The following is a 21,820-nucleotide window of genomic DNA, read 5'->3' on the forward strand; positions in this document are numbered from 1 at the left end:
AAAAAAAATATCTTTATTTTTTAAATCTTCAATTTAAGCATCAACTTTTTTAGTAAATAAGTTAAATATGATCTCATTATTTTATAAAAACATTCAAACTAAGTGAGACCAATATTGATCAGAGTTTTCTTCTTTTGACTCCATCATCTTTTTGATGATTTTCTCTTATTCGCTCTAGAAATTGTCTTCTTCTACTTCAAAGAACGTTTTTTCTCTTAATTTTTCTTCATGGTAAATCTTTAACTCTTCACGTAAAATACTCAAATAATTTATATTTTTGATCATTTTTTTAAGAGCTTTTTCAACGTTTTTTACAATTGAGTCTTTCCAATACTCACTTTGCTCAATGTTATGCTTAATATCTTGATTAATTTCCTAATCTTAGTTAATTTTATATATTTACTCATTTTAAGAATCAGGACTTTCTCCATTATTTTAATGATTTTCATCAAGCTCATTTTAAGTGAAAAATATATTACTTGATTTCAATTTCTTGTTTATTTAGCTAAGTTAAAAATTTGACAGATTTTTATTATAGCTTTTATGCGAAACTAAAAGTTTATCTCTCATAGGGCCTATACCCTTGATAGATTTGTACTGAATAAACTACTAATAAGGCTTTTTAAGGAACTATTCAAAATTCTCTCTCTTCTTAGCTTCTATTCTGATATCTTAATTAGCCTTATTTAATATTAATTTTATTAATAATTTTTTTAACTATCCAAATTTTTTAATGATTGATTACCTTCACTTGAGTATCCATGAGACATCCTTTATCAGATTTTATATCAAATTTAGGTGTTTTTCTCAATGGTATTTATGTTTTTGATTTAGTTTAAAGTTTAAATAGCTATTCTTGCTGATTTTTTTTTTGTTAATCATTCTAATTAATTTGATGATCTAAAAGTAAGTCTTTGTTTTCTTCTGGAATGAGTTAGTTTAAATCATTTTCTTCATCTGAAGAAATTATGTATAAACTTCCATCTATTTATTGATCTTCCAATTTTTTTCTGTTTTTTTTAATTTCACGTGCTGCTATAATTTCATATCTTCTCTATTTATTTATTGGTTTAATTCAAAATAAAGTTAATTTTAAAAATTATTTCTTAAATTTAAAGAAAATTACTTTTTGCAGTGCCTTTAAATTCTCAATCTGCATTTTTCTCAGTGAACTTGTTTCTTCTTCTCTGATATTCATAGCCATTCTATTATGATAATAAGCTGATTTTCTAGCATCTCCTAAATAAAAGTAAATTTTTCCAAGCATTTCATATGCACCGAGCTCATTGTTGGCGCTATCACAAGTCCAACTTAAGTGAAGATATTTGGCTGCATAGCCGAATGCAATCTTTAATTAATTTAAAAACTAAAAAATCTAAAAAATTAAAAATTATTTACTTCGAATTTTTAAATAGTGCAATAGCATTGAGCCAGGGATCTGTAGGACTTCATAAGATACTCGTTTTACATATTTAAAAATGACTATCTTTTAACTACCTTGAGAATAGGAATAGCTAATAATGGAGAGCTAATTTCAATAAATATTTTGGCAATTTAAAGTAGAATAAAAAGTTATAAACTAGGATGCTGCTTATTTAATTCGATAGATTTGCTGTGTATCCTTAAAAGAGTCTCTAGAGGTGCTCTACTTCTTTTAAATACTAAGCATTTATTTGCTAAGACCAATGTTTTCTCACATATTTCTTAATTCACTTTATAATGATTTAAAATAGGTTCTGGATCTTGTTTATTAATAAAAGCTTTTTTTAAACGTTCAATTTCAGTTTAAAAATTGTTAAACATTTCTTAGCCAAATCTTATTTTTTTTTACTCTCTCTCTTAAAGTCTTAATTACTTTTAAAATTAATAATCTGTAGCAGCTAAACACATTTACTTACTTATACTCACAGATGTCTGATTATTAAAATTATTTGTTTTATTTGGACTAAAGTTGTTGTTTTATAGTGGACTATTGTTCCTTGAATGAGAAGGCTTGTCACTTTACATAATATTATTCTACGAATTGCTACTATTAAGAGCCTTTGAGCTTTTAAACTTGCTATTATTTTTTGGAGCTGATACTGCTGTATTAAAAAAATTATTTAATGCACTTGGCTACTTAAAAGTATTACATGTTGAATTCATATTCGAGTTAGCATTCTTATTATTTCTTAAATTATCTGAACTTTATTTATTCCTTTAAAAAAGATTAATTTCATTTTTAGCTTTATTTTTGCTTTCTGCATCAGCTGCTGCAGTAATATTATTGCTACTTTGTATTTGTTATTTTAAAAGTAAATTTTTTTCTATGCTCTTTCTTTTGAGCATTGGCGAAGACTACACATTACCTATGATAGAGTAATTATTGAAACCTTCATCGGTTTGAAGATTTTAAGTTGAATATTCAGTTTCATATTGTTTTTAGATATCTTCTAGACTTGATCTTTCCTTAGATAATCTAGTTACTGGAAAATTGGTAGCAATTAATTTTTTTTGATTGCCACTGTTGTATCTTAATAAAACGCTCTTTTTTTTGTTTTATTATTCCTCCTGAGCGTTTGTTTTAGTCAAAGAAAATTTATCTAAAGAGGAATTATCTTTTTTATTATCAAGCTACATAGAATTTTAAGTTTGAAATTTCTTTGTAGAGTTTTATTACTGAGCAGGACTTTAAAAAAGTTCAGACTAATCAGTTAGCAATCTTTCATTATTTATTTTAGATTACTATTTTAGCAGCGAGATATTATTAGCTGATAAATTATTTCTTTAATTCATATAAACTCCTTTAAGAAAAGTGTTACTGCTAGAAAAATAGTGTGAATTTTATATATCGCTTTGCTCTGTAAGGCATTATTTCTAGATCTAACTCTTTTAAATGGCATTTATCTACTTTAAGGGAATATGATTTCCTTTCTTAATCTAAAAAAAGTGTTAAGTTGTTTTCTAAATATTTCCTGGACCTCCGCCCATTTCTTTTATTTCAAGATGCTCATTGTAAATCTAAAGTTCAGACTATTAAGCTTGCTATTTTTATAACTCTATTTAAGAACTTAAATATTTAGAAGCTTAATGGCGATAAGTGTTTGCATTTTAGACTTTATTTTATGAAGGATAAGATCCTCTAGGTGAAAAGAATTAAATTTCCCCATTATTAGTTATACTAAGCCTAAGTTAGTTACTTCTATTACTAAGCCTATGACCTAAATGATTATTATTTTACTGATATACCTTAGATGGACTTGTTGGTAATGTATTCTATGTCAAATATTTTAAAGAAGGAGAAGTTTGTATTTAACTAAAACTTTAAATCTGATTATTCACATCTCTATGATTATTATTATTACTTTCATATTTATCTATTTAATTAGATGATAAACTAATGTTCTTATTTATATTCATTTTTAACTTAAATGTATTTTATGTTTGTTTATAAGAAATACTTAAATTAATTTAATAAATCTAATCACTTTTTAATCTTTAAGATATTAAAAAAATTGGTGTTTTTACATACACTTAATTTATTAATATGCGAGTAAACAAAATTTATATTATATCTTTAATAAATCCATTATAATTCAATTTGTAATTAATTAATTAATAAATCAATTAATTAAGTCAGTATTCAAACAAAATTTCATTTTTGATTTCAGTCTCTACCTACCTATTTACTTACCTACATGCATTATACTTAATTTTATTAAATACGTTAAGATTCATTTAATAATATAAATGATTATGACAAATTCTTCTTATTAAAAATGCATTTATATACTTTGTTATTTTATCATAAATTGAATGGCTGAAAATTCAAATTTAATTATTAAATGAATTAAAATAAAGAAAAATATTTGCAAATTTCCATTTATTAAAAAAGATTCCTCCTCTAATTGAAGTATAAATATCGGGACAAATGCATCTTATGATTTAATTTACATTTAAATAAAAAATACTTTGTTGGAATTATAATAAAATTAATTTTGCAAATAAATTGTTTAATAAGTTTTATCTAACTAAGCTTATAATAAATTTTATGATTTCATAAAAAGACTCATAAAAAAATACTTGAAAAGAAGAACAGTAAAAAAATATGAAAAATATACTGGATGTAAAGTATTTGCTTAAATATTACTAGATTTATTATTTTTATTTTATTTTATATTATATTGATATTGCTGTAGTGAGTAAATAAAAAAGTGAATGAGTGAACTAGCTAGTATCAAAGGAAATCTAATTTTAAAAACAGCTTTTAAGTACTACGAAATTGTTATGAAATAGAACTAACACTTTTTTATTATAAATTAATCTAATTGATTGGAAAAGCATTCATTCTCTATTATTTGATCTATAATAAAATAATCGAAAAGTAATAAATAAGCAGCAAGCAAGCAAGCAACAAATTGATTTTAAAAATAGATTTAATAGCGATTTTTATACATGGGAAATAATTGCTGTGTAAGAGATAAAGGGCCTATTGACACTCAAAATACTAGCTCTATCAATTAGCAGTAGTCTCATCATCGCTATTCTTTGCAACAATTTTAAATATTAGAAAAACTAAGTCGCTTTAATCCAAAAAAAAATGCATTGCCTGTTGCCTTAACACATTTCTTATAAGACGGCTGCTAGGGACTTATGCGTAGTCTACCTCGCTTAATAGAAATTAGCGAAATATATGCACCTAAAGGTGATTAATCCCATTATTTTGATCCAATGCATATGTAATCTTAATATGGCTTGACAGAATGTGTTTCTCCTGGAAAGCAATTTTATTTAGATGAATTGAGTGCTGCATTTTAATAAGAGTTGAATTACTTTTACTAAAACTCTATCATCAAGGAAAGTTCAGCATTTTGGGGAGTAATTCTCATAATGAAGATTGGTAAAAAAACCCATAGCTTCTCAATAAAAAAGAGAAACGGCTGGGAGTATGTCATTCATACTTTGTATGAAGTAACTGAAGAAGAAATTAAAGAAGAATAAGAAGAGCTAAGAAAATAGCAAGAATTGCAGAAAGAAAAATAAAAAAATCGCTTATAGAAACTCTAAGATTAGAAATTTAACAGAGAGACTTAAGAGAATATAGACAAGCTTAATTATCTTTTATTCTCAGAAGAAAGCACTTTGCAAGATGAAATAATTCCTTTGGAAGAATTAAATAGGAATGATTCTGCAAATTTAATTCAAGATGAATCAGCTTCAACAGCTAACAATTCTCAAAAGGATGCTCAAAAGAGTGTAACTTTTTAAGATAAACAAGAGCCGAAATCATAAAGATAAAGTTTTATAAACCCAGTAAAAAGATGTTCAGAACTTCCAAGGTAATCAACACGCAATACATTCCGCTAAATAAAATAACTAAGACTTCGTGATATGGTTTTCAAAGGTTATAATTGTGGAGAAATTTGCTTTTCTCCTTTTGAAATATTCTTAGAATATCTTAATTCAATACCAGAGGATTACCAACAGCAAATCCCTAGCTTAGATAATCCTGAAGCAAAATAAGAAAAATTGTAAGGTTTTATGCAATTAGTTACCTTTAAAAAAGAATTTAATCTTGATTTGACTTTCAACAAAAGCTAAGACAACGATTATACCAACGTACTTTCACCAGAAAAACCATAAAAATCTTGTAACTGAAAAAACATCGTTTTAAAACTTAAAAATAATGAAGATACTGTTTAAATAAATAAATAAACTCTCAAATAAATGCTGAGAGCAATAATTTAAAGAATATAAGCTACATTTTATAATAAAAATTAGCTAATTGTTTTTTTAAATTGATTAATAATTGAAAATAATAATAAACTTAAATTGTAAATTAACTCAATTTAGAAAGGCTGAAAAATGAATTTTTGCAATTCATGCCTCTTAAAACCAAGTAAAAATAAGTTAATTTATATAAATTATTTTGTAATTCTTATTAAAATATAAATCCTAAAAAAATAAATATATTTGTATAGTATTAATCTCTAACTTATTAACTATTTTACTTTAAAAATAAATCAAATTTTATTTATTTTATTATTGATAGATTTTATCAAAATTATTATGCTTAATAATATTAAAAAATTCCATTTTTATCTTAATAAGTTGATAATTAACTATACTTTTAAAATAATTTAAATTCAAAAATTAACTTCCTGCATAAAGATTAAATAATAATAATTAAAATTAATGCCTTTTAGGACCAAGTAAAAATAAATTAATTTATCTAAATTATTTCCATTAAACCTGAAAAAATATGTTTTTATTATTATTTATAATATCTAACTAACATATTAACTATTTTATCTTATTTATTTAATGATTCCATTTTATTTAAAAAATTTTCTTGCAATTATCTTTTATTTTCAACTTTTTTAGTTTTTATATCAAAATATATAGATTTTTTGTAGAAAAATAAGTATAGATCTATTAAAATCTATATCAGTTGAAAGTCATATTTATATTTTAAAGTTTTTGATAATTTTGTTAATTTGAAAAATGTATTTTATTAAAAAGTTAAAAAAATAAATGATCACAATTTGTTATAAATTAAATTTATTATATTTTAAATAATTTTTTCTAAATACCAAATATCATATTTATTGGTTTTGTTTTTTAAATTTGAATTACATTTCTTCATCTTCATCATCAGATTCTATATCCTAGCTTTTTAAGCGCTGTTCCTTTATTTAATCAACGTCTTTGAATGAAAGCTTGTATTCCTGCTCGTCAAAAATAAAATCTTCATCATCATCGAGAGACTCGTTGTTTATTCTCTTCAAATTTGCAAGAATAACGCCAAATTCAGGACGTTCATTAGGGTTTAAAAGCCAACAATAACGAATTATTGTTGCCACTTCTTTTGGTATGGGGCCAACTTCTGGAATTTTAGGTCTTGAATTATCTAAGATTATTGTCTTTTTAAGATCTTCTAAGCTAAGGTTGCTAAAAGCTTCTCTTTCCATAAATAATTCCCATAAAATGAAAGCAAAACTGTAAATGTCTGATTTAGTTTTCGGATTTTATACAATCAAAGATTTTTCTTGAAGATGCTCTGGAGCAGTAAAGTGAGTTTTATTTTAGTATCCAAATCTGTAGCTTATCAATTTCTTAAGACTAGTGAGACCAATATCAGATATCTTAACTTCATAATTTGTGTCAAATAAAATGTTAGAGCTACTTAAATGTCCATGAATGATACCAATTTTATGAAGTTTAGCCATTGTTTTAGCAATTGAAATAGCAATTTTCATTTTAGTTTCATAAGAAAATTTAAAATCAAAAGAGTCAACACTCGTTGAATTGATATTCAATCTCTTACCATATAAATTATTATTTTAGTCATTTTTATTTAGGCTTTTATTATCTGATGCAATTGGAAATGATGAAGTTCCCGATGACCTTGAAGATTCTAAAACGTTATGGTGCTTTTAAATCAGCTCAGCAAGAGAACCAAGCTCATAGTATTTTGAAACTAAACACACTTGGTTGTTATCTATTGCCAATTTGCTAATTTTTGATATGTTCTTAATATGGTAGCGTTTTAGTTTATTGATATCTTGATTAACTTCTTGCAATATATACGAAGAAAGTGTATCTATTGGTAAAATACGGAAAGCAAGCACATCATATTCATCATCTACTACCCTATCTCCAGAAGCATTGCTATCTCTGAAGCTGTCTTTAAGCTAGCTCTCTCTTGTTTTCTTTTTTTTTTCGAATAATACTTTTTAAATAAAGCCAAACCCTCTTTTTTTTTCCTTCTTTTTCAGCTATTTGATAAATTAAGTTTCTTTGTTTATTTTAATAATGTTATTATCTTAAGTATCTGAAATAACACTATTTTATTCATTTATATTATCTTTATTATCCGTTGAATTATTGAGAGGATCATTAACTGGATTATCATTTTCATCAACCAGTAGAACGCTTTCTTAAGAATTATTTGGACTTTTGATAAAAATTTTGACTGATTCTTGTAACAGACTATATAGAATAGGAACTACTTCCGCCACAATATAATTAGCAGGTAGAATAAAATAACTGATAACATTCCAGAATATCCCCTGATTTGGATTTTTACCTACAATTAGATTTTATATTTATTGTGATTCTACTACCATCAAAATATCAAGAGATGCTTAAAAACATCTGCCAAACAGCTATTTTATAATTATGAATATTTATAATGCAAGTTTTTTCAAAGCTTTAAAATGAAATTTTAATCAAAATAATTAAATAATTTTTAGTTAAAATCAATTGACCAAGTATTTTCTTATTTATATTCAATTTAGGTTAATTTATTTATTTTCAGTCTATCTTTATGAATTATCGAGAGTTTGTTTTAAGTAAGTAAAAAATCAATTACACTTGAGCTTTACATCAAAGCATTAAAATGTTTAAAATGCCAAATATATAAAATAATAAATAAATTGTTAACTAAAATTACCCAAAAATATCCCATTCTTTCTAAATGCTTCATTTCTTTTTCTAGTGCACTGCTTTTATATGGGGCCCCGCTGAATTTAAATTTGAGGATGAATATACCTATGATATAGTAGACTATACATAGAATATCACTCACACTTATGCATGAGATGTAAAACTACTAATTCAGATTTTATAAATCTAAATTGTATAAGCAAGTGATTAAAAGGTGAACCAAGCTATATAACACAGTTATTAATGTATATATATTTAGTCCCTTATTTGAAGCAGCAGGGTTCTTTCTATCTTCAAGAATATTTCCAACTCTGACATGAGATTTATACGAGTAAATGATAATGTACCAAAATAGACTAAAATACATCATATCAAAAACAGCGTCTGAAATATAAAGTCCATTATACAAAAGCTTTTAAATATTATTATCTTGTTGAGTATTATTGGTCTCTTCAGTAGTGTAATCATAATTGTAAGATACTATAATTAAAAGTACTGATGATATTACTCTAAACGCGCACAAAACAAATCCTTAAAAGTAAAAAATCTTTGATACTATTATGGTTGTAGATCTATTATAGAGTGTTTTCCCTCTATAGAGTATTAGGATAAGTATTATTAAGTATCCAAGGGCTAGTATCATGAATATCATTATGAACACATAGTTGGTAGATGTAGTAGTTTTATCATTATTATTTATTTCGATATCATCTAAGTTTGCATAATTAATTATTTGTGATACCAAATGCCTATTAAGCTATAAATATGTTTTCATTCAAATACACTCGATTTTATTTAACCAAATAATTTCTTTATCTTTTTTAATAATATAATAATAACTATTACTAAAGGACTTATTTCATCATATTATTGTGAAAGAATTAATACTATTAATAACATATAATAATAATCTAACATCAAAGACAAATTTAAATTTGCATTCACTTACTTTTCCTCTCATTTGAATGATATTATTTAATAGAGTAATATTCTAAAAAACATGTAAAAAATGCTAAATTATTTAAAAATCATTTTATAAAAAGCGATTAAAACTCGTCATTTATCAATTTAAATCTTATTAACTTTCAAATATCTTTTTCCATACTTTTTATTCTTAATTAAGTAAAATATTTAAAAATTTTTATCATTTTTGAGTAAAACTTTTAAAAGCATAAAGCCATGATAATTTCATCTGTAAATCTGTCAAAATAATTAAATTATCTTTTAAATAATATTAATTTTATTTGCAAACACAAAATAAATTTTTGTTAATTAGTTTTGTTATTCTTATGTTAACAATTATTTTTTTCAATTAAATAGATACAAACAAAGCAAAACTTTCATAATTAAATTAAACAGATAAAATTGAAATATTGATAGATACAAAGGAAGAAAATAGAGAAGAAGAAATAAACGAAAAAATAAATAAATAAATAAAACTAAAATTATTCTAAAATAGTTTTTTAACTCAACAATGTTTTAGGTATTGCATTGATCCAAAGTTTTTATCATAACCGCAAATCATAGGAAAATTTTAGTGTTATTTAATTCAAATCAATTAGCTATATATTCAGAAAAATAAATATCACAAAAATAAATATGTGTGCAATTTTAAAAAAATAAATTCGATTTAACATAAATTATTTTCTCTTTTAATAAAAATTGGCATTAATTTATTACTTTTAATATCTAAAATACATAAAATAACGATGAAGTTATTTATCATTTCTTTCCCCTAAGTACAAGTGTTCAATCATTAGATATATAGCGCAGAGCTTATTTGCATAATAAATTATATTAATTAATAAATCATAACAGTAATAAAAAAATAAGAAGAAAAGATAAAAATCAATTATTAATCAAAATATAAGAAAGTAATTAAGAAAATTAAAATCAAACGAATATCTTTCTAAAAGAAAAATTAATTAATTTAAAATAAAAAATCAACAATCAAACTGAAACAAATAAATGAAAGAATAAAATTATAAAAATATCATGAAAATCTTACAATATTCAAAAAACATTAAACTGTATAAATTAATAAATTAAACTACTTTAAAAAACATTTTTGAAATTTGTGAAAATAAATTTATAGTTTTAAATAAAATTGTTTGTCTTTACCAATAAAATATCTAATTATGAAACTTTTATGTTGATTATTAATTTATTCGCAAGTGAAAGAGTAAAACATTAAAAATTTTACTTTTAAGGATAAATTTATAAAAGTGATAATTTTCAAACAATCAACAAATATAAATTTTTTATTTTGTCATAACTTAAGAAAGCAAAGATTTATTATGAATTTAAAAATATTTGCTATTAATTAAATAGTGTTTACTCTATAGTATAATAGATTATCAATATTTTTACAAATTAAGAGGATAGAATATTTTTACTTCTGAATTACTTTTTATTTAAAATTATTTATTCTACAAGTAATAAATATGTCTGGAAATAATAAATACAATCTTACTTTTCAAAAACATACACCACAGTATCAAATAATATTTTATGTAAGTCTGAATGTTAATAGTAAAAGGGAATATTGCTAAAGATTTTTGTAAAACTTTACATCAATATTTTATTATTCTTTTATTAAAGAGAAGTCCAAAATTCTTATCTTACACCTGATTCTTAATTAATCTGAATCCAAATATATTTTAAACATAACTAAATCAAAAGTATTTATTTATTTAATACAATTTTTACTCTATATCTTTACTAAAACAAAATTTACTGAAATTGAATAATTTTGTCTTTTAAACAAACATCTGTTGATGTTTAAATTATTTCTGTATTTCATTAATTAATTTATTTTATAGCTTTAAGCAAATTATAAAAAAGAGTTAAAATATTTTTTGAGGAATTTACAGATATTAAATATCTGAAGAAAAAATAATTAATTGAAGTATAGTTAAAGTAGCTTAAATATTAATAGTTTCGAAGATTGATTTATTAATCATAGTATTTGGATATTTTGATAAAAGATTTATGGAAAAGAATTATGATTTTGTTTATTTTTTGAGATTGTAAATGAAATACACTAAAAGAGTGTAATTGACAATTAATGAATACCTACCTACCTTCTAAGAAGTAATTTATACTCTTCATCAACATTAAATAAATACCAATATAGAAAAACTAAAAATAAAATTAAATTGAGAGAACATGAATATTTTAAATAAAAATAATCCTATAAATTTATTTATATTTTATTTATTTATTATGTAATCTAAATAATTCTTATTATTTGATATATTTTTTGAAATATAAATATGTTTTTCTTCTCATTTTACAACATTCAGTGTTGATATAATTATGCTTTACAAGTAATTTATTCATAATTTTTAGATAGTACTAGCAGTAAAAGCAGTATATTTGCTAAAAAAAAGAAGAATATTTTAAATAAAATACACTATAAAATACAAATTAAACAAGGGGTTTTTACTTAAAACAAGATGTCTTGAAATAACAATTTTTAAAAAACCCCCAAACAAAAAATGTTAAGCAATCAAATGTAATTTCAATAAATTTGTTTTGATAAGTATGGTATTTTTAAGCTTCGTTTACATGTAGATTAATTCAATCAATAATTGAAGTTGCTTAAAAAGTCTAAATTTTTGTATTTTTAAAGTTATGTCAATGTCTTTTTTAAATAGAAAAAACCTAATATTTTAGATTTAGAGATTTCAAAGGTGGGTAAGGCTTTACAGCAAAAGAATAAAATAGAATGTCATAGTGAAAAAGGTTTTTATTAATTAAATTTGTTCACACTTTAAAATCCACACGATTTTTTTTTGAAATGACTTGATAATTGAGATTACTTTATTATGTTTAGACTAGAAACAACTAATTTAATTAAATTGCATTCAAAAAATTATTATCCCATGGAATTTATTGGCGTAAAGTTTTTAACTTAAGCTTATAATTAGATTCATTATAATAGCGAGCAAGGATTTAAGATTAGCTTTTAATAATCTTATCAAATATTTAAAAGACGAATTCAAAATACATTAAATCTTTATAATAAATTAAATAAAACAAAATCCATCTACTCTAGTTTTTAAAAACAAACAAACTTAAAAATAAACTTCATTTACAAATAAAATCCACTATACTAACTAACTAACGAAAAAATTTACTTTTCTTTAAAAAAATACTTTATTGGTGATTATAACTAAAAATGCCTTAGACTACTAACAGCAAAAAGAGTATTGAAAAGATGCTTTCTCTTTCTAATTCCAAAGACAATTTTGAAATGAAAGAAATCGAAGTTTAAAAAAATCAAAATGACATTCAAAAGTAATCCTCAGTGAATACCAATAAAATTGAAGTGTGCCTTGTAAATTGCGATATTTGTCACGAAGAATTATCTAAAGATGATTAAGTTTCTTTTGAGTGTGGTCACAACTACCACTCGGAGTGCATAAGAAAAAATATCGTTGAGCAAATAGATGATGACTCATTTCCAGTAATGTGTCCTCTAGACAATTGTGAACAAGAGCCCAGCATGTTCTTGCTTAGTGTATTGATAAGTCGTGAAAAATTTTAAGCCTGTTTAGACTTTGAAACTTCTTTATGCCCTCTTATTAACGAGGTAAGTAAATTTCAAAATTAATTTATTGAAAATCACGATTTTTGCTTTAAAAGATATACTACGAAATTTATAAATAAGATTAAATTATTGAAAAGTGGCTTCAACAAAAAATATAAACTTTTAAATTTGTTATTCTTTTATAAGGATTGGAATTTTCGAACATAGCAGCAACCATTTAAAAATAAAAATATCATATATAGGGAATTTTGATTAATAAAATAAAATGTATATTTGATAATTTCCATCTAGTTTGCTGTAAAAAAAGTACATTAAAGTGAGTGATTTTAAAACAAAAATATAATTTAGAAAAAAAAATCATACTTTTAGCTAGCAAAAATCTTTTGTGTAAAAAAAGCTCAACAAAATTAGCTAAATAAGTTATCTATTTATGATTTAAAAGTTCTATTTTATCGTTATACTAAAAATTTAAGAAAATAAAGGAATTTCAATTTTTTTCCCCCTAGTGACAAAAAAGTTTTAGACAGTCAATAACTAGTAATTACATGAGTCAATCAATCAATTAAGCATCTTCTTATTATAATTTACTTAACTAAATCCACTATCAATTAATTAATTAGATTATTTGATGAATTTCTTATGAGCGGGGGCTGCTCGCTCATAGTAAATAACAAATAATAAAAGCATGAATAATATACAAAAATAATTTAAATTTAGATTTAATAAATTCCATCAATCTTTACCATATCAAAACCTGTAATAGTAATTCAAATCCATCCATAGTCTTCAAATATCCATTTACAAAGTAAAGTGCTTCTGCATTCATAATCAATCTTAAGATAATAAGCCGATCACATAAATAGCTTTACACTCACACAAATAACCTCAAAAAATAGCTCAAATATTTTAAATTTTACAAAAATATGTTTTTCTCAAAAGCCAAATTCAAAAATTCTTTACAAACATTTTAATGGATTTTTCAATGTTCTAATTTTTATTTTATGAAAAGAATAATTGCTACAATTGTGGTCAGAGATTTTTCAGTGATTCAGAGGTCGATCTCCATAAGTGTTTGAAATGCAAAGCTGTAAATTGCCTCTCATGCCATTAGGGCTATCATCCCAATTAGCCTTGCAAGAAGGTTGCTAAACAAAATAATGTAATTGATTAATCAATTAGATTTTTGAATAACTCTAATTTATAATTTCGAAATGAAAATTTAATTATAGCTTACATACAAGTATTAGATTATAATGTTTTTGGATTACAATTTAAAAGATCAATAATTCTCACGAATTTTCTTACACCTAGTAAATTAACCAAATTCTTTTTAAAGGTGTAAGCAAAAAAGAACAACTCAACTCAATTTAAAATTATATATAAATACCAAATAAATCCCCCAGTAACACTAATACATACTAGCTAAATTTACACATGCTTAAAAAAAGCTCCCAATAAAATTTACTGCCAATAAATTAATTAAATTTATTAGGGAAATAGTATTTTTATTTGAATACCAACTCAATAAAAAAATTTATTTAATTTCGCTGACAAAAAATTAATGAATATTTATTTATTTATTTATTTACCCATCTCGAAAAGCATTGAGTTAATTATATATAATACTATTTACTAAGATTTGGAAAATATAATTAGAATCATATTTCATTTTTTTAAAATTAGCCTTTTTAATAATCAATCATCACTTTATTTACTAATATATCTTTTATTATTAAATAGTAAAGCACAGCTTCAAATCTTTAGAAAGTCACTGAGCAAAGCGAAAAAACTCCCGCAAATACAACCCACTTTGACTAAAGAAAGAATCTCAGCACTATAATGAATTAATCAGAACAAGCATAAATGAAAGAAATCAGCTAGCGTATACAATTTGAAGGACGCAAAATCTTGCCAGATTTAGGAAATAGTGAAAAAAGAAGATAAAGTCATTAACCCAAAACAATTTTGAATGCTCCAATAGCTTAACTTTTTTCCAAGGCTTATAAATCAAGTATCTTAAATCCAAACACTAATAATTATTCTGCTCTCAGCTCAAACCGCGGATAAAACAATATCATTCTAAGTAATGCATAAAATAGCTCAGCTGTTGCTACAAACTAATTAAATGCTTCATATATTATTAAAAACCACATAAGTGTAAACTCTTAATACGGCTCATAAAACTCTTCCACTAGAAAACCCTCTCTCGAACACCGCTAATCATCTAATAATTCTATGGCTAAACAAACCTAGTTATTAAACACATCTTAAGTTGTCGTATAAAATTCCTAGTTGTAAAACTCAGCCTCTAAAATTTAAAAGTCTTCAAATAATGATATCCTCAGCTCTAGTCTTTATTAACCAGAAGGAACCAAATTCAAAAGACTTTCTTTGGGAAAAATATAATTGTAAAATAAAAATCACAGAAAACATTCTCCACTCCCCCTATAAGAAATAGCCGCTAGATTTTGAAAATAAATTCTTAATTTGTAGCTAAAGATTTTCCACTCCCACAATCTAAAATTAATTTTTATTCAAATAGTATTAATTTTGATTGCTCATTGATTTGAGCCTGAAATTGGTAAAAATATTTAATAAACTTACAATCTTAAAATGAATAATAAAATAAATTAAATTTTGCTTTAAATTCTTACACTCCTCACTCAATCTATTACAATAATTATAATAAACAACTCTAACTTAATCCATACCATCGAATTCTTTACTCTTTAAAATATATTAAAACTTAAAATACCAACCAAACTTATAAAATATTTTTAAAAACATAATTAATTAATTAAAAAATAGTAAATAAATTTTTATATTATTTATTATTCAGTGTAACATTTATACTATAAAATTAATTATAATATCTAATAAATATTCTAGATCTATTTATTAACTAACTAATCATAGTTTAAATATTAATTTTTATATTGAAATTTGAATTTACTAATGCAAATACTAGCTACATTTATGCTCTGAAAAAACTTTGAATCAAATTTTGATAAATAAAATTACGAATAATTTTTTTTTTGTTTTTTCATGAATTTTGTTTCTTTTTAACTTACTTTTTCAATAAAAAAGAATTTAAATATTAAAACACAAAAAAAACACTTATAAAGTGAGATTTAGGATTCCTCATTAATTTGAAAATAAACACAATTAATCATTTTTTTTAAATTAGAAAGTAAAATAAATATCTTTTTATTTCACAATTCTTCAATATTTTAATTTTAATCTTTATTATAAATAATTCTTACCTAAAAATAATTATCTTTTATTATGAATAGATCAAAAATTTTATTTCATCATATTCTAATTAAATTGGCAAACTATTTTAATATTATAATTAAAATAAAATTTGTTGCAATTTATATTTTTAGTATTTGGATTTTGTAAATTTTTTTTAAAAATTTTTGGGAAAATAAAATTTATTATTTTTATGTAAAATATAATTTTTAATTGAATATTTAATTTAACTTAAAATATTATTAATAATTATTAATTCTTTTTTTTAACAATATTACATTTTTGAACTATTTCTATTTTGATAGTCCTTAAATTTAGATAGATTTTCATTCAACATTCAAAAAATTTTATATTTTTATGTTTCAGTTTACTTTAAAAAAGCTTTTTTGTGGTGTAAATTTTTTATTATTTTAAATTATTTATTTTAAACATCACTTTTAAAGATTTTATTTGTTTTGGTTTAAGCTATATTACATTTTATAGTCTATTTTATTTTGCTAGGCTTTAAATTTATATTCTAAGGATTCTTTTAAAAGAATTTATTTATTTTGGATTCAGCAATATTAAATTATAAAATTAATTTAGTTTGATAGGTTTTAAATTTTTTAGTTTATAAGAAATTCTAAAATTATGCATTTTGATTTTATAGTTATTGTATTATGTATGTTTTTACAAATATAAAGAATATAAATTCACTTTAAAATTCATTTTATAAAAATTTAATCATTATAATCACTTAGTATTAGTTCTAGAATTTTTCTTGCATATTCATTGGGTCCTATTTCTTGTTCTTCTTCCTCTAAATTAAATGTATTTATTTTTCATGTTTTCTTTTCCTTCTTTAAAATATTTTTTAGTTCATTTCCATCCATCCATATATGTCTAGTATACAAAAATTGTTCAATTTATCTAGATGTCTTAATGTGCATCGTCTTGTTGTCATCATAGCTCACTCTTCTCCACTCTTCTCTGCCCATTTTTAATTAAGATATGAGGATAATCTCTAATCTTAAAAGGTCTGTTATGATTATCTTCATGAAACTATCTGATTATTGTAGGCACTCAACTTCTTAAGTAATCAATAATCAGTCTTAGTATTCCTTTTCCATCCAGTCATTCGAGTCTTTATCTGATTTTGTTTTTTTGTATGCTGGGGTCAATACTTCTTGTGATCCTTGTTTCTTTTTGTTTTTGATTAAATATTTTTTATTGATTTTTAATAGTATTCATTTTAGATGTTATAGTTATTTTAGAAAATATTTAAGTTTAATTCTTTTGTATAAAATTTTATTATTTTGCCTTATTTATTTATTTTACTGATTTTTTTTAATGAGTTTATTTAATTTTTTAAATTTAATATCATTAAATAATATTATTTTGAATTTTTCAGAGTAAAAAGAATTAAAAATTGTTAAATTAATATAATCTTTTAATAAAATAGATCATTTCATAGTTAAATCTTTTATTGAAGCTAAAAATTTTTGAGATATTTTTCTAAAAATTTAATAAAAGCAATTTTATAATAAACTTCTTAAATATATCAGACTTGAATTATTTTTAATTTCAATATAAAGCATATGAAAGTATTTTAGATTACTTACTTATTACATTAGATAATTAAAAAAAATTTTAATTAGAAAAAATATTCTAAACAAAATGATAATAGAATTAAATAAACCATCATAATTATTTAGTTTAACTATTTAAATAAACGTTTAGTAAAATTTGATAATATAAAAACTTTAAATTCAAATATTGGAATCAACATAATATAAGGTTAGAAATATTTTTACTTTACTGTTAAACATGTGCTAAATTAAATAAAAAACCTTTAATTAATTAATAACATTTTTTTGGAGATGATAAATAGTATTTAGATGGTCAAATAATTATTTGGAAATTTAAAAGTATTATTATCAATAAAGACAACATAATTTTGTAAATTAGATATTAAATACAGTTAAAAGTAAGCTTATTGCTAATAAATAATAAATTATGGTAAGTGTTAAAAAAAAAGTAGATCATGATTCAATATTGTCTGTTTTCAAAGGGAAACCTTTAATGTGCTAATTGATATTGAAATTTTTGCTGTTAACAATAATTGTAGAAGTTGGGATCATCATTCTCATTTATGTAATTCAGATTTATTCATTTTGCATAATTAATTGTTTAATTCTACTCATTTATATGATGAATATATTAAATTTTACAATTTTAGTTTCAAACAAAGAAAATTACAAATGAAATATTGACGGATTCTAGTAATTACATTGTATAAAAAGTCAATTTTGAAATGGTTAACATAACAAAGTAAGTTAATTTTTAATATTTGCCACTTTTTGATTCATCATTTATTAATCATAAATTAAGTCTTTATTAAATTCTATAAAATAGCTAAATGACACAACTATTGCAAAGCTAAATTTTTAATTTAGGATTACTAGCAAGCGAGGTTATGGAGGCTGTAAATATGGTTTAAGAAAGTAAAAACAAATTTTATGATAAATCATTAATTTATATATTTTATTTTTTTATAAAAAAGCTGAATATTAAACTTTCTTCCCTGTAATTTAAAATCCAGCTGATTTTCAATGGACTGTTAGTCCTTAATCGACTGATTTCAGTACTTCTTCTTTCTTTTCTCCACTAGTTAGTAAAGGAACTATACTACCAAACATGTATGCTATTTTAAACTTGTAAAGAATAGTTCCATTTTTGATGACTGACTTGCTTTAATCCTAAATCTTTAGAGTAAGTGTTATATATGTTAATAATCAAATACCAGATAATTCATTTATTAGAGTTTTCCCTTAATAGACGTTGAATCCTAGTATTGACTTGAGTAATAAATAAATAATTTATTTTAAAGTAAAATAATTACATTACTTATTTATTTATATTTGTAATACTATCTTAGTTGCAACAGGGATATATTCTTAGTATCAAGGTATTAGAACATTACAAACAGACTATTTAAATCAGAACAGAATTTTAATTTATGGGCCTTATAATGATGACAAAAAAAGCTGCTCACCTGACTGCACTATATTAATGTCAGTATCCAAAATCATATCGACTTCAGTTAATGAATATTATAGTAAATACATATAAAATTAAAATTTTCCTTAGATTTAAAGATTATTTCATTAAACCTTTTTTTGATTTCAAATTAAAAATTTAACTTTAAATTTACGATAAAACTAGGTCATCTTTTAATCTAAAAACAATTCTGCTTTAATTAAATGTTTAAAGATAAATATGTAGTTAAAAAATAAATATCTATAAATTATATTAAACTTTTTAAATATTTTTAATTCTTTAAAAATTAATAAAAAAATAACCATAATTTAAATTTTACTTACTTACTTACTTAAAATTAAATTTATGAATTTATACTTATTAAAAAATATATCATTACTTAATTTAATAGTATAAAGAGAGACTATTATAATGATATAATAAATTATTGACCTAATTTTAAATAGAAATTTATTGTATTTGAATAAAAACTGAGCTAACTACTATACACATTTATTAAATATTATTATTTTTTTGTTTATTTAAAAATCTTTCAAATTAATTTTCTAAATATTTATTTATAATTAAAAGTTGCTTAAGTAGAATTTAATCTGAATATCTTTTCTGAAATATTCCTTTCTCATGAGTATAAATCATCGGTTGAATTTGTTGTTATTTATAATTCGCCTTCTATAAAAAAAATTATTTAAGCCCCGGACTATTGGAATTATTCAAAAAACAACCCAAGTAGAGACTTTTAAAATTAGAATGTGTAAGTGCAAAGTGGTAAAAATTTTTATTTTAAGATTAAAGATTGTAATTAGGATATTATTTTAAAAATAATTTAATTGGTTTTGCTTTCTTATAAATAATTTAAATGATAAATGTAACAACATATTTGTTTATATTAAATTTTTTAAAGGGATTGATTTTGAAACCTTTCAATAGCTTGTTGTTCAAAAGTAGTAAGTTATAGTCTAAAGAAATAATAAAAATGGTGTGATGACAAATTATTTAGTAAACGCTGTTACTTTTAATACTTATTTTGATATAGATGGTAATTTAAGCTATTTGGATGCTGATGTAAATAATTTGTATAAATATACTCTCAATTACTAATTTAAATTTACAATTTGAATGAATATAAATAAATAAAGAGAAAATAAGTTAATATCTTTATTAATAATTGTAGGTTACAAATACCCCGAATTATTATTGCGTATTTATTTATGGAGAATAACAATAAATGTACGAGATAACAGAAAAGATATCTACGCTTACTTATAAATAGGAATACACAACTATAATGATTTGTATTATGTCAGGCTTTATAACAATCACTTTGATTACTGTCTTCACTTACAGAGTGTCTGCTAAATTAGCTAGACCCCTAAAAGGTTTAATAAAAATGGCTAAAAGATTAAACAACAATACTATGCACAAGAAATCAGTAATGGATTAAACCAAAAAAGAAATTGAGGACTTATTAAGTTAGAGTGAATATTAAGTAAAAGAATTAATATAGTCTTTCAAAGAACTTATAAATAACATAGAAAAGAGAAACAATAAGAATAAATCAAGTGAAAGATAGAGGAGCATCGAATATCCTTTGAATCAATATGAATAGTCCTTTGTAGAAAAAGCAAAAGGAAGATCTGATATTATTTGGAAAACATATAGTAAGTTTATTGAAAATGAGCCAAAATTTTCAAAGAAAGACACAAAAAAGTGAATAATAATAAGATAAGATTTAATATTTATTTGCAACCTTTAGTAAATTTATATTTTTATACCACTGACTTTATTAAAAAAATAATCAATAATTTATTAATTTGTTTATATTCTTGAGTAATTGGGAAATATTTTTTCCAATAAGAATTAAATATCTGTAAACTAAATTAATACTTATCACTTATTAATTGAAGGTTATAGAACAAAAAAATATTGATAAATAGTCTGAATTTTAAATTAAATAGAAATACTTGTATTTTTAAAAAGCAAATGAGCAAAATTCATTAGATCAGTTTATATTCATTTATTTTTGAGACAGTATTAATATATTCATCATACATACATCTATAATTACAACTAAAAAATATCTATCAAGATAGCTCATTTTTGGATTAAAAATTAAAAAAAACCTTATCTATTATTTTTATTAGGCATATCAACTTACGTACCATATTAGTCATCAATAAAATTTATTTAAATTAAAATGTAAGATTATTTTATTTTTATTCAAAGAATACTTTTGTTTGCTTTTGACATAATTTACGTTTTTATTTTGAAGAAAATCCATTTTTAGGAGCAAAAAATTATAATAATTTTATTGAAAAAATAATTAAAACTTAATAAAAAGTAAATTTAAGTTGAACTTATATTGAATTAGTGGATAATTTATATAAGCAATCGTTATAACTATATTATACTAATTTAAACAATTTGTTCTTAAATAAACAATAAAAAGTAAAAATACTTTTTAAAATTTTACTAAATTGCTCTATAATAGATGATTAAAAGCAATTCCATTTTTTCAAAACTATATTTTTATTTGAAAACAGCTTTTCT

At 22.4% G+C, this 21,820-nt stretch overlaps 5 protein-coding genes across 5 annotated transcripts; 3 read left to right on the plus strand and 2 right to left on the minus strand. All coding sequences in view use genetic code 6, as the record gives it.

Moving 5' to 3' along the window:
- Window positions 1-93: 93 nt before the first annotated feature.
- TTHERM_00600130 (hypothetical protein) lies at window positions 94-3,504 on the minus strand (the record flags this gene model as incomplete). Its single annotated transcript, XM_001032484.2, has 4 exons — window positions 1,399-3,504; window positions 1,127-1,348; window positions 746-1,054; window positions 94-681 (listed from the first exon to the last, which is right to left on the minus strand). The coding sequence occupies exons 1-4, from the start codon at window positions 3,397-3,399 to the stop codon at window positions 94-96; spliced, it is 3,120 nt and encodes a 1,039-aa protein (XP_001032484.2). The 5' UTR covers window positions 3,400-3,504.
- A 930-nt stretch (window positions 3,505-4,434) lies between these two features.
- On the plus strand, window positions 4,435-5,637 carry TTHERM_00600140 (hypothetical protein; the record flags this gene model as incomplete). Its single annotated transcript, XM_001032485.3, has 1 exon — window positions 4,435-5,637. The coding sequence occupies one exon, from the start codon at window positions 4,435-4,437 to the stop codon at window positions 5,635-5,637; it is 1,203 nt and encodes a 400-aa protein (XP_001032485.1).
- A 941-nt stretch (window positions 5,638-6,578) lies between these two features.
- Window positions 6,579-9,202, minus strand: TTHERM_00600150 (protein kinase; the record flags this gene model as incomplete). Its single annotated transcript, XM_001032486.3, has 2 exons — window positions 6,579-8,147; window positions 8,435-9,202. 2 exons carry the CDS (start codon window positions 9,200-9,202, stop codon window positions 6,579-6,581), a joined length of 2,337 nt encoding a protein of 778 aa, XP_001032486.3.
- A 3,408-nt stretch (window positions 9,203-12,610) lies between these two features.
- Window positions 12,611-15,454, plus strand: TTHERM_00600160 (zinc finger, C3HC4 type (RING finger) protein; the record flags this gene model as incomplete). The annotated part of the gene is made up of 3 exons (XM_001032487.3): window positions 12,611-13,024; window positions 13,992-14,141; window positions 14,723-15,454. The coding sequence occupies 3 exons, from the start codon at window positions 12,611-12,613 to the stop codon at window positions 15,452-15,454; spliced, it is 1,296 nt and encodes a 431-aa protein (XP_001032487.3).
- A 2,703-nt stretch (window positions 15,455-18,157) lies between these two features.
- TTHERM_00600200 (transmembrane protein, putative) lies at window positions 18,158-21,076 on the plus strand. The gene is made up of 8 exons (XM_001032491.2): window positions 18,158-18,367; window positions 18,453-18,544; window positions 18,629-18,717; window positions 18,777-19,076; window positions 19,152-19,331; window positions 19,844-20,038; window positions 20,175-20,335; window positions 20,445-21,076. The coding sequence occupies exons 1-8, from the start codon at window positions 18,230-18,232 to the stop codon at window positions 20,982-20,984; spliced, it is 1,695 nt and encodes a 564-aa protein (XP_001032491.2). The 5' UTR covers window positions 18,158-18,229; the 3' UTR covers window positions 20,985-21,076.
- Window positions 21,077-21,820: the final 744 nt, after the last annotated feature.

This window comes from Tetrahymena thermophila, assembly GCF_000189635.1.
Source record: "Tetrahymena thermophila SB210 genomic scaffold scf_8254563, whole genome shotgun sequence".
Lineage (NCBI taxonomy): Eukaryota > Ciliophora > Oligohymenophorea > Hymenostomatida > Tetrahymenidae > Tetrahymena > Tetrahymena thermophila.